Genomic DNA, 13506 nt, shown 5'->3' with positions numbered 1-13506 from the left:
AACCTGCAAACTCGATAAAAACTCAGTCAAATGAAACTGTGCCAGCCCTGTTCCAGTTAATATCTATTCTGTTGACCTGCTGAAGCAAGACACCACCTTTTCTTCCCTTTCTGTATAGATCTTTTATTTGTTCTGCTCAACACGTGTCATCTTCAATGCCAAACTACTTTAGGATGCTCAGTAGTTGATATTGAAGTTTACGCCCTTCAGAGGATCCAGAGCCCATAGTTACACACTCTCATGCTTCCAAGAAAAGGATATATTAATATCTTCCTGCCAAACCTGTCTTCTCCATCATGAGGAGGAAGGGAGAAGGTTCCACTTATCTTAAAGACCCCAAGACATTGACCCTCCTTTAGCAAGGGCTCTCCCAGTTTATCGTCTGCCAAACTGGACTCTCGTTTCCCTACAGCCTGACACTCCCTGCCAGTGTTATAAATGGGACTAATTAGGATCCTAGTTGCCCATTACACTCTTTTATTATTCATGTGACATTTGTGATGAATGCATTATATTAGTTACAAATGGTTGAGGTGGCACTCGCAGCAGCATCGACTTCAGAGTCATGGGAGAAATCACTGAACGACCAAACTCCAGCAGTTACAAGAACCACATGCAATGGATGGTACATTTCATCCTTCTCAGTTCAACACAAGGAATAAAGTAGCTTGGCATTCCTAGAAGTGCAGGAGGACCAGTCATTTCTATTTCAACAGTAGTATTTTTATGCATCAGTGTAAATATCGTCAAAGATGGCTTTCTACAGCCAGAGAGTGTTGGGCACTGCACATGCACTTCAGAGAACAGAATTAAATCCCTGCCTTTCTCCAACAAAACAAAGTCCTTGACAACAGTGAAGTTCTGATTTCTCAGGATTACCATATCCTCTTAATTAAGTTGCAAAAATCAAAACAGACTAACCCCGGTGAACAGAAATTATACAGAAATGGGTTTGATTTGCATGTACCAACTGCTTCTTTCAGAATTAATTACAAATATGCTGGACTGTGCAGAGTATGGATTAGTGTCCTGATTCAGCAACGCATGTGCATATTTAACTGCTTTCCTAAGCTAAGGCTAGGAGTAAATTGACCGGAGAATTAATTATAATTGTCTTCCATTTGCTAGAAAATCAGTAAAGCTTTCTGCAGAATCAGTTATCCCAGGCTACTTGCGTCCCTTCAGAGCTCTTAAAAAAATCCATATGCACAGTTATCATTCTGTAATCCTCTCCATTAAATTACACATTATTCACCATCAAACCTATCTGTGAAATCAGCCAGTACGGACCATTCTCACTTCCTGTGGATTAAAAGCCCAACAAGAAATCATCTTCTAAAAATAAAGCAGTTTAAAAAAACCCCACCTAACGTCAATGCTCATAGTTTTGAAAGCCTCCCTGCACAGAGCACATAGCAGTACCATTTGTAAGCAATTAACAGTTTGCTAAATGCTTATTCTTAAGTACAAATAGTGAGAAAAGGTGCAGATAAAACCGAACATCTATTCGCTTGAGAAGTCTGCCAAACCTGTTCTTTGTTACAACGGGAAGAAGCAACGCAACTATTTAAATTCAACCACCATGGGAGTACAACACACACTAGAAAAGAAAAGCTGCATATTATACCCTCTCCTGAATGTAAAGGCCAGATCTGCAGAAATAAATATAGCACAAAACAAATATGCACCTAAAGAAGGAAAAATAAAATATAACCAATAGATCTTACAGACAAAACTTGGTTGATTCATCCTGAAAGACCAATTTTCAACCACCTAGTTTCACAGAATCACAGCACAGCTCTGTTGGTCATGGAAAAGGTTGTGGGGGGAAGAGGAAGAAAATCCCAAGTAATGTATTTTGTTGCAAACTGCCCATTAACACTAAAAAGGTCTGCCAACTATTTCAACAAAACCTAAATTACCAAGCAAAAATCCTCCACAATATAAAATGTGAAGACATTATTGGTATGATAGAACAGAATATTTAAATATATCCTTTTAATAAAGTGATTTATGATGCAATAACATTTGTTGCTTATTTTTATATGGTTGCATTTATAGTGCACTCTTAGAAATATTTAATTTCAAGCCAAAGTCATTTGCTTTATTCTCCATGGTTTCTCAACAGCACTAGACCACTGAGTGTAGAAATAATTGCATAAAAAGTCATTAATTTTGGTGACTCTGTACAAATATATAGAAGACCACTCAACTGACAGCCTATGATAGACACTGAAATTAATCTAAATTTCAATTCAATAACGCAAAGAAGAATAAAAAAAATCTGAAAATTCTCTGCTAGTGTGCTCCCAAATAACAAAAAGAGCCAACATGAACACTCTTCTTTTTAACCACTTTCCTAAATGCTGCATTGAGACTGTAAAATAAAGTCCATGATTGGTGTTAGTCCACTCAAGTTGCTGTTTAGAACCATCATGTGCTTTTATTTCCAAAGTAAATTCTACAAAGGGAATGTCACTCTTTCCCCAACAGAGAATCAAACTGCAGGATCTCCTACCTCGATCAAAAAGTCTCCAGTTCTCAGGCCAGCTTGCCATGCTACTCCCCCTTCGTCCACAGATTCCAAGTACTGCAAAGCAGGAAAGGCTGGAGTTGGGGTGAATTCTTCAATTGGTGTGTCAGCTTTAAAAATAAATACCACATTAAAAAAAAAAAAAAGAAAAGAAAGTTATGGAGTGCTTGCAAACACCACTTGACTAAAGGCCTATTATTGGCCATTCAAATTGATGCTTAAAAAATGGTGGGTGCTAAAATTAAGAGGACGCTGCCTCGAGGGGGATGTGAAGATGCTGGGAACAGGGTGCAATCTCTCGGCAATAGCAATCCACAGGTCCTCAATTCAGAGAGAAAAATACATGTTGCCTTACTAACACAGACCAAACCAAGCTGTTCAAGGCAATAGCTGGATTCTGAGTATTCCAGGATATTCAGTATTAGCTCAAGTAACCCTTTTGTATGCCTAGCAAAATGCTTGTAACTCTGGAAACATCCAGCTAAAAATTAATGATATGCTGTGGCCTGAAGAGAGCAGATGGTCAAACTGAGGGGGATGGGGTGGGTGGGAAAGGATGAAAAAGATCAAACTGAATGTTTCCTTCTAGATTTCGGTGTATTTTACAAAGAAGAAAACAGAAGAAACCACTTTTTAGGGAAGGAGGAAGAGGAGGCCTTGGAACAGCCCCCTCTCTCTCTGTGTCACGTATACATACACACAGAAAAGTCCTTGGGTCTTTCACCTGAGGTGCCCTCACTGCCACACAGAAAAATTGGGAACAATTTTGCTGACACAGAGGGAGTCACCTCTGCACGATGCACATGGCAACGGGTCAGCTAAAAGGTAGTGCTATCGGCTGCCCTAGTACAACTCCAAACATTTGTATTTAGCTAAAATTAGAGAAGCATTTACAACACTGAAAATCTACAGTGGCCCCGCTTTAGGAGTAGGGGGACAGGGAGAGCAAAAATGATGTCCCAAGAATGAAGATATGGAATAATTTTCATGCTCAAGCAAGGCAAGGGAGAACCCATGTAAAATGAGGGGGAGCAAGAGATGGGACATACCATCATATATATATTTTTTAAATACAAAAGGAGCAAACCGGACAGAAAGTTAAAAAGCAAAGCATTTAATAGAATGCTTTTTTTAACTCTGAAGAATGCCATTATTATAGATTTTAGTCTGCAGAAAAGTAGCATGCAGTGTAACATATGAACAGCTTTTAAAATGAGCACACTACAGGCCATGCAACATACGTGCAGCTTCTGAAGATATAAAAAAAGATCATATTTTCATACTAAAACTGCACCAATGTCACCTTGCAGAAGATCCACACCTATTTTAAACAAAACATCACTCTCTTGTCTATTCCTATTCGTAGACCTATTTAAATAGACTGACATTTGAAATAAAGAAGCAGGTTTTAAAGGAAAGCAGGTTTCCCACAGTTAGGTAAACTGCATAACAAAACAGATTAATGACAAAATACTACATACACCAACACGGTAAAAATACAGACAAAACTTTGTCCCCCCAAAACGATTATACAGTGCTTCTCCTATGTAAAAAATGCAAACTGTTTCAGACAGAAGCCACTAAAATCCGTTTGAGTAGTATAGCATACAGAGAATCCTGTTGTCTAGCAACCAAGTGCACCAAGAATAATTCCTGCTTATATTCCGAGATGTATAAATTTCTTCATGCCAGTGCACATCACACACACACACACACACACACACACACACACACACAGAAGCACATACCTTTTGCCCCTCTGAGCACAAATCCAAATCCTTCATTGTCTTTTTTCTGCAGGACCACTGCCTTTTCTTCTATTATGCAGTCACTGTAGAGAGAATTCCGAGGATAGCGACCATTATTACATCCCTTCATCACCACTGTAGTAGCTGCTCCTCCAGTGTGCAGGTTCATCATCATCACAGCCCGTTAATCAAATAATATTGCAGTAAGCAAGCATGGGAAAATATAGAACAAATAGTAGCGAGGGGAAGACAAAGACGAAGCTTGATGATAAAAGAGAACATGACAAAGCAACTTAAAGGGAATAAAAAAGGCAGAGAGGAAAAAGAAAGAAGAAGAAATCATGCATGGTGGTTTGTGTTCTATATGAATGACTGGATGAACATGTGATCATGTAATCTGTGGGCTAGCTAGGACTCTAAAAGGAAAAAAAGTAAGTGAACTGAACGACAGTATCATTAATAAACTCCTCAATCGTGGATGTACCAGATGCATCTTCTAGTGAAGCCAAAATGAAACCAACCAGAAGAAAAATGAGGCAGCATTTTAAATTTAAAGATAATAAATTATGATTTTCTATTAGCTAACTAAAAGGCACAAATATATTCTGAAAGCTATGCCTTGCATCAAAAGCCCTTTTTCGATCCTATTGAATGTTGCATGCTGCAAGAATCCCACATGATCATCTGACAGCCTACAATGCTAACAACGTGCAGCTGCCTTGGCGTCATCAAGCACAAATTTCCACAGCATCAAGAATCTGCATAATCGAAATAGTAACAAGGCATGCAAAGCAGGCAAGCACATTTCTAAGCAATATTGCCCATCTTCTGATAAACAATTAAGATTATAAAACAAGGAGATCGCCTAAAGGTCTATTTATGTAAGCAGTGTGTCCTTAAAGAGAAAGTAGCCTTAGGAATCTTACTGTCATTGGCTAAGAGAAAAGTAGACGGTAGATGGAGAAAATGCATAAAATCCACATTAAAATGGGACCTTTCGGATACAGGGAACAATCTGTAAAAGCCTTAAGTTGTTTAGTGTCTTTCATTAAACATTAGATTACTAAACATAAGCTCAAAGTAATAAAAATTTAGAAAAAAAAAAAATATTTTGAATACTCTTTTGCTCTTTTAGGTAAAAAAACCATTACACAGCACAAGTTGCAAGCCATTCTTCTGAACAAAGGCAGTGTCAGGGGTTAAGTATTCATGAATCGTAAGCACTGCAAACACACTCCTAGGGCGGCTTTGCAATACCTACAAACTCTTTAGGATAGAAAGAAGTATGGGCAAGTTTTCTTCATTTCTTACTAGCCAACTACTGTTACCACTGGTCTCGTACAGAATTCAGTCACTAAAGTGTTGAATACAATGAGACCGGATCTGCTTCAGTGCCATCAATAATCCAGAAGGGGAGGAAGAAACTAATTAAAGATAAATTGGTGCAACATTTTTATTTAAAGCTCTGAACAAAGACAAGGATGACGGTATCAGGACACCAATGGACGGCCTCCAAACTCCAGGTCTTGCATGTGTCACATTCTAGTCTTTTGGTGACTCTCCAGCTCTAACTGAGGGATGCAACTTCGTGGTACCGCTCAAATGATGATGTAATTATGTCCTCCAAACTACAAAGCATTTAAACACCACCGAATGGAACAATGTGTGATTTAAACCTATCGTAATGGTGACTTTCCAAGCAACAGATGATCTCCATAAGTATCAACGGGTTTTGATTCCTGTCTCTCAACTTTGTACTATTTTACTGTATAATTCAAACAATATATTTTCTTACAATTAATATCCTTGCTATGGAAAGGGTATAATAAGATAATGTCTACTTCTCAAGAAAGCCAAACACAGTCCTGCTCAGGAATATCAACCCTCAGAGACCACACCGTAGCACTGAAGCCCTCCAGCAATGTCCTAATGTTACAGAAACTCCTCAAACCTACACTAGTTCTGGCTTATTTTCTTCATTTCACCACTCCCACTTTCAAGGTGGGACTCCAAACTTATTTACCTGACAAGTCAACAGTAATGTTGTCGCCAGCCTCTTTCTTAATACACGGTCAAATTAAATAAAACCAATTTCCTTGTAAACAATCAATGGCTTAATAGAAGTTAGAGGGCTGCTTGTGACAGCCTAATCACAGGAAGTGTTTGATTAAAAGAACAACCCTCTTCTCCCCTACCCAAATCCCACTCTCACTTCACTAATATAAAGAATTCAGAAGCCTATTAGCCAAGTAACGCATCAAACCTTGCCCTGATTCTTTCATTTCTGTTGACGAAACCAAACAGATTCATAATATCATTCCTAAAAAGGCTGAAGTTCCAAAAGCAGTTGCTCGGAAAACCCAGGATCAATTTACCTGATTGACATTAGGCATCTCCACCTAAAAAAAAGTCATCGATGGTCATTCCCCAGTCAGCTAACCAAACCAACAGGTATTTTCAAGTTGCACTTTCTTCCTCCTAATATAGAAGTCTATGACTGTTCACATTAAAAATATGAAAACCACTTATGATTTTATTCACATGTACAGCACATTTCTTGCATAAACTACTCCATTTTTTACTTCAGTTTAGACACTGAAAGTGGTAATACTAAATTGCCGACATTTTATGAAATTTTGTGTTTTATGTACAACAGGGAGGGGAAAGAGAAAGGAAGGTAAAGCACAATGTGAATTTTTGGTGAGAAAATATACACACTGATGTCTATTACTTTACAAATACACCGTAGTAATACATTGTTTAAGTCATGTACTACACAGGGAAAACTCAATCACAGCCTGTAAAGCAAACATGTTGGTTTGAAAAAATCGGATGTGTAGCCATTTCTTCTCATTTACTTGCTAGGAGAGGGGGGGGATCTGCAACAATCCTATGGCCTGAGCAGTTTAAAGTTGTTCAGAGCAGTCACAGAAAGCACATTGATTCCCTACACACACCCCACCATTGGAGAGCAAAGAACCAGCAGCTGGAAAAGGACAGAAAACACGTGCACACAAATGAACCAAAATTGCAACCTCCACAGCCCTTCTTCCAGCAAACTCACTTTGCATCCCTAAGAGAAGGGATGAGGGAAGAAGTTTAACCTCCGACTGTTTGCAATGTTGCTTTTTGTTTGCTTTGCCATGACAGGGTCCTCCGATCTCCACGTCAGACTGGACCCTTCCCTGAAGACACACTGAAGGTCTTTTCACAGTCTACCTGGTCTTGGCGGGCAAAGCAGCGCCAAACGTAAAAGTAGGTCGAAATTTCTCACAATGAGCCTTCTTGGCAGCATTTCTTTGATCCTGAAGGTGTTGTAAATACTTAACAACGAGACTGCATTATAGGGATTAGCTACCAGTGACAAATAAAGGTGACGTTATGTTACGAGCCTGTTTGGAGGTCTGAGCTCAAGCAAGGGAAGAGGGTGCAGTGCACCTAAGGCTGAACAGTCACTGCTACCTGTGATGCATCAAATTTCAATATGTAAAATCCTTCAAGTCCGTTTCTGTCCCATCTCGGACTGAAATTAAACAGCATCCATTACAGAGATGAGTTTTCAGAATATTACTAGTTCCATATTATGGTAATAAAATGAGTAATTTTAAAATCAATAGTTCATTACTTAAATAGGGCACACACTACTTTGACTTTGGGCTGTATGAATCCAAGATTCATTGCATACAAAGTTAAATGCAAAATACATCCTATCAAGTGCAGAATATTTCTGCATGAAGTACAATCTCAAATATAAAATCTTTAGGCAAAGAAAGTCCAGCTAAAATTACTTTTGCTTTATCCAAACACTAAATATTAGAAAACACATTTGGTCACCAGTTCTTGCAGCTTCTCTGACACTTTAAGGCTCAAGAATTGTGCAGAGCTCTTAGAATTTCCGTAATTTTACGGATTTACCAAGGCAGAAAGGAAATAAAGAGATTTACCCACGGTCAGGCAGACACCTGAGGTTTGAACTCAGCACAGTTGTGTTCAACATAACAACCATCACTTGTGCAGGTTCTTCAAGACAGGAAGAATTTCTGCTTTCCTAATAGCCCCTTAAGACAACACTTGAGGAAGGAAGTAGAATTGTCAAGTCCTTCATAAAGACCTTTATGAAGAAAACAAAGGACGAAGCACAGGCTCCTGATGGAGGCAAAAGCATGAAACCTCGCTTCCGTTTCTCAACTACATTAACTACACCCTATCTTCAGGCATTACTTACTCCAAAAGTTAAAATACTAAACTACAGCAATGGAAACTATGAGGACTGTAGAATACATTTAGGCAAGTTTGCATCAGATGTATCATTGCCGACTTCAATCTGATAAACAGCACATTGAGTACAATTCCTTGGAAAAGGTCATTATCTGGAAGCAAAAATGGCTACTTGGTGTTTTGTCAATCTCTCTGTAAGGCAGAGAAAAAGAAAATGTAAATAGGAATTATTTCCTTGATTTTTTCCAGTCCATGCATCCCCTACATCTAAGCTTTTCAGATTTAACAAACCAGACTACAACCTGCCAAGGCAGTAAAGTTATTTAACAGAGCACAGGAGATTCAAACAACCAGAGTTACAACCAAATGAGTAGGTTCTCAGCCCACAAACCCTTTGGGCAGATGGCTCTGTCAAGTTATTCCCGCCAAGTTCACTTCTTTCAGTAGGCCAAGTAAATCCAAATATCACTTTTTTTAATATCCTCTCCTCAGCACTCTTGCAATATCAATCTTTTTGAAAGATCTACTGAATTCACCGCTAGCCACATGTTAGAAGGATCAAATCACATCCCAACAATAAAGGAAATGCTTTTTCTACACTTCGCCAGACACAATAAAACAATATCTAAACCATCCCATAAATTTATATACAACATCTGAAAGCAGTCACACTAATGCCTTTTGTTTCTCATTTCTTCAGATAGAGTATTGGCCTACATTTTCTTTCATGGAGCTACTGTATATAAAGTGGAGCTTGGCTGAAGTTGAGTTGTCTCCCAAACCAAAGATTTCATCATCGTGATGCAGAATTCTCACACCAGTACAACATTTACTGTTAAAACAGAATTATTTGAATTAAAGGTCATATTTAGAGGTAACAAAGCTGCCCAACCATAAAAGTTAATACAGTCCTCAAAATACGTTGGAGAATATTTCATTAGGAATTCAAAATGAGAGGGGCTCTGAGTAATTTTGCTGTTTCTCCAGAAAAAGAATTACAAAATCAGGGCTGCATATGGACGTGCAGCATGGAATCAAAAGCTCAGTATTACCTATGGATTGCAGCTTCAGAGCTGCTCTCAAGGAAACTGCAGCATCTAATGACAATACCTTTAGTAGCACTTCCAACAGCGTTCTGTGTGCCAATGCCAAAAAAAGAAAGAAATAAAAATACGAAAGGAATGGGAAAAGAAGAGAGGATGTTTCAGCAATATGTGTCTTATATCCTTATATATTTGTCTTTCGGGTCTCCTGTACCATGGTTCTTTCTACACAGCTCAGTAGACAACACGCAGAGAGCGAAGCTGCATATTTTCATTGAAATTCATTTGTTGATGAAAAAGGTATATGCCAAACTGTAACATGTCATAAAAGACATTTAGATGTTCCCTAGTTCCTATCTTGCACCGGTCTATAGTGCATTGTGAGGAAATTACAGACTACAGTAAAACCTGACAGGGCATATAAATTCTGCTTAAAACGGTGTTTCATTCTCACTTTTAAACAAGTAATCGAGCCGTCTTTATTGGATTTTGAATACTTGATACCCTTGGTAAAAAATGACAAGTTCTTCACTAAGTAACCCAAAAAAATATCAGTCATGAAGTGATTCAGTAAGAATTAGAAAGTCAGAAAGATTGCGCTACACTTTTTTGCCCTGCGATGGACAGAGTTGTCCAAAAGATTAACTATAATCTTAAAGAAGCAACCTATGTTAAAGTAACACTGCTATAAACTTCAATAAAATTATGCCATAAAATGTTACAAAGAAATACCTGTTTTAAAACAGAAACATTCGATTTTATGACAAAGTGCAAAGAAGTTACACCATTTCTTTATGTAGAACCAAGGAGAAACTTCCTCTCTCTATGCACGTGTATCAGTCCATATTGTTTTATCCAGCCTTTAATTACACTTAATAACATATTGTGTGATGTGCAGGAGAAGGGAGTACAGAATCTAAGGCAATATCCAAGCCAACTGATTTGGCCAGTAAAAGCCTGATTTTATGTTACACAGAAATCTCAGCATACGAAGGAGAAAAAAGTCAATGGTAGGGTCATAATCCCATATACACACATTCACTCTATATAAAGGATACATGTTTTCGTACATATGGATATACAGCTATATGAATACATATACACTACACATACAATACAATGACTATATACAGTCTTTTTTTAAGATAAATGTTCCTATTCTCTTGCATCTGTACTGGTAGGGAGAAAACAAAAGAACATTGTGGGGTGAGTAGAGTGGCAAAGTGAGCTTAAAAAACCCCAGAGTTTCATTGTTTCATCTTAATCAATTTCATTTGTGTTTTTAAAATAAGCAGCCAATTCAGGTACCACACACGACAAATTAAATATTAAACACAAAACATGCAGGTAGGTGTCCTTCTAGTGTAAAACATCAGGGTTTTATAACGCAGAGTCCTTCAAGCCATTTCATAGAGATGTTCCATCAATCACATTAGTATTTTGGGCCACAGCACACTCCACTTACACCTGACACTTAGAAGCAATTTTCTTTTATAATTATCAAGCATTTGAGCAATCTAAGCCTGCACTATGAAAATATTAATATTCATTGCTCATACTACAAGCCTTGAACAAATAGACTGCACAAACACATACGTATGTTTAGGTAACTATCTATCCACCTCGCCTTTGAGGTTTGTATTTTTCTACCAAAACCAGCTTCAGTTCCAGCCCCTGCTATTGCCACCAAACCACAAAGAAATAGGAATTTCCCTAGGCATCTTAATGTAGTAAGTATTTACACAAGAGAAATAATAATAATAATAGCTATTCATAACAGCACTGCCTTTCTATATAGGTTTTTTTAATCAATAATTTGCTACTACCACAGACAACCACAGTAACAAGGAAAAGAATGTGTTCCAGATTAGCAAATAGGACAAGTAACAAAGGTAGAAGTGAGATCGAAGATAATGGTAGGAGTGTACAGAAACATAACTACATGTACCAATAAAGATTTTCTTCAGCTGATGCAGCACCTGAACTAGTTCATGAAGCTTATGCTTATCTCAGAGTTGGCAAACATCAGATAGGACTTGGAATTTTTTTCTTTCCCTTTGTTTTATTAATGCTTTTAAGATGTGTTAAGGCATCAGTTTGATGCTGCAGGTCTTTATAATTACTAATAAACTCACTGCATATTTCAGGATTGTCACTCGATTTGCTCCCTTAGCCATTCAGGGAGTCTAAACGTACTAAAGGATAAACATAAATATATTATGAAACAGGCAAAAGAGAGCAGTGACTTCATAACTGGTGATATCCATGAGTTTCAAATGAGTTTTAAAGGATCCCTCAGTGTTTCCATCTCTACCCTGTTTGCTCTGATGAGGAATTATTGTCCTGTCCCACATTCCTTGGAATCTAAATTCAGCTCTAAATACAAGAAGGCTGAGTAACCGTGTTCATTTCACCTTGACAGATGTCAGTATTTCATGTAAAACCCTACACTGTACCGTAGTGCACAGTGCTTTAATCAGAGTTAAAACTCCTGTAACATGTTATGACATTTTGCTATAAGGCACGTTACCACTAAGTTTCAAGTTTTTTCTTAAAACAAGTGAGGCATTAACACAGGCATAGAGGAAAGCTCTTCTGAAAGCATTTTTCCCACTTTTTTCTTCTCCAAGAGCTTTAAAACCACAATTGAGAGTGGGAAACTAATTTTTTCTAGGATTTTACTGAAAATAAATTAAGAGAAGGCTTCAATTAGAGTCCGATTTGCACATACCCTTTAAAAATCTCAACTAATGACCATATTATTTTACAAGCTCATTAACCTCAAAAAGGAGGTGGTATCTCTACCTTTTTCTGAAATGTATTCTCCCCTCTCTCCATTTCTCTAATCACATTAAGCTCCAAGTTATTTTAAGCCTGCTCCAAATTTTGTTTACTTATCAGCAAAGCAGGTTGAGAAATATCCATCTCAACAGCTTTCTTGTCTAATACAACTTCGGTAGCAGTGAAAAATCACTGACTTTACAGATACCAGATGATTACGAGAGAGAACTCTGCTTTATTTAAATTAGCAGTTACTTTTCTTAATTAAGTGATTGAATGTGACTTTTTCCCCCTTTCCTTTGACGTTCAGCAATAGCTCACTCGTTGCATTCTGGAAATATGAAACGTTAATCTTCTAAGTACTGGACATAGAGTAAAAAAAAAAGTGTTATATCATTTCAACTCAATTGAGTACCTAATTTAGGATGCATAGGTTTAATTTTAAGTCTATCTCAAAATTTATTATATTTGAAGTGTTTACAGTAGATGTATAAACCACCTCTGCAACTGTTCTACAAATCTGACAGTGCTGCACTATCAGTCTTTGGAAATGCTATAGAGTTCCACAATTTACTCAGTATCAGCCCTAGTTTGCAATTGTAGCATTAAACTACTTTAATTCTGAGAGTTGTTATCTGTACCCAACATGCTGGGGTTTTTTGTTTTAAATTAGAGAAATTAGCAGACACATGGTTAACAGACTTTTCTCTAAATACACAATTACCACTATTTCCTAGACCGTGTATTTAACCTAAAATTTGCCATTCAGAATTTCGCCGTGAAACCGGTTTTAGTGAAATGCTTCTCCACTAATCTATTGTTGGGATATTATAGTCTAAATTAAAGCTTTGTTAGACATTATTTCTCCAGAATATGGGATGATATTTTGTGGCAGAGAGAGCAGGGACCCCCAGCAAGTTCCCCCGGTATTCAATGGGCATATCTGCCAATCATCCAACCCTCATGTCCCCACCTACAAGCCGCAGGCTCTGAGGACAGCGCGAGCATCTGCCTCTTGGCTCAGTGACATAATCAGAGTTTTAGGAGACTCGGATAACAAATTGCTCTATCCACCAGGTTCTTGGCATTCATCAGCAATCCCAGCTATGGGTTTAAGTCGAAGCAGCCTAACACACATGGGACTCAAGTCCAGAACTTCTTTATTCCAGGTGAACACCCTGAC

The 13506-nt window shown here is 37.9% G+C and overlaps 1 protein-coding gene across 5 annotated transcripts in view; it reads right to left on the bottom strand.

Annotated features, from left to right (window-relative positions):
* SHANK2 (SH3 and multiple ankyrin repeat domains 2) overlaps positions 1-13506 on the bottom strand; it is a 313850-nt gene that overhangs the window by 121237 nt on the left and 179107 nt on the right. For all 5 annotated transcript variants that reach the window (XM_071808790.1, XM_071808789.1, XM_065839072.2 and 2 more), the window contains 2 exons: positions 4282-4364; positions 2519-2643 (listed from right to left, as the gene is read on the bottom strand). In XM_071808790.1, coding sequence (XP_071664891.1) covers positions 2519-2643; positions 4282-4364 — 208 coding nt within the window. The remainder of the gene's footprint in view (positions 1-2518; positions 2644-4281; positions 4365-13506) is intronic.

This window comes from Patagioenas fasciata, chromosome 5 (assembly GCF_037038585.1).
Source record: "Patagioenas fasciata isolate bPatFas1 chromosome 5, bPatFas1.hap1, whole genome shotgun sequence".
NCBI classification, from domain to species: domain Eukaryota; kingdom Metazoa; phylum Chordata; class Aves; order Columbiformes; family Columbidae; genus Patagioenas; species Patagioenas fasciata.
This window is presented reverse-complemented; position numbering and strand designations above follow the sequence as displayed.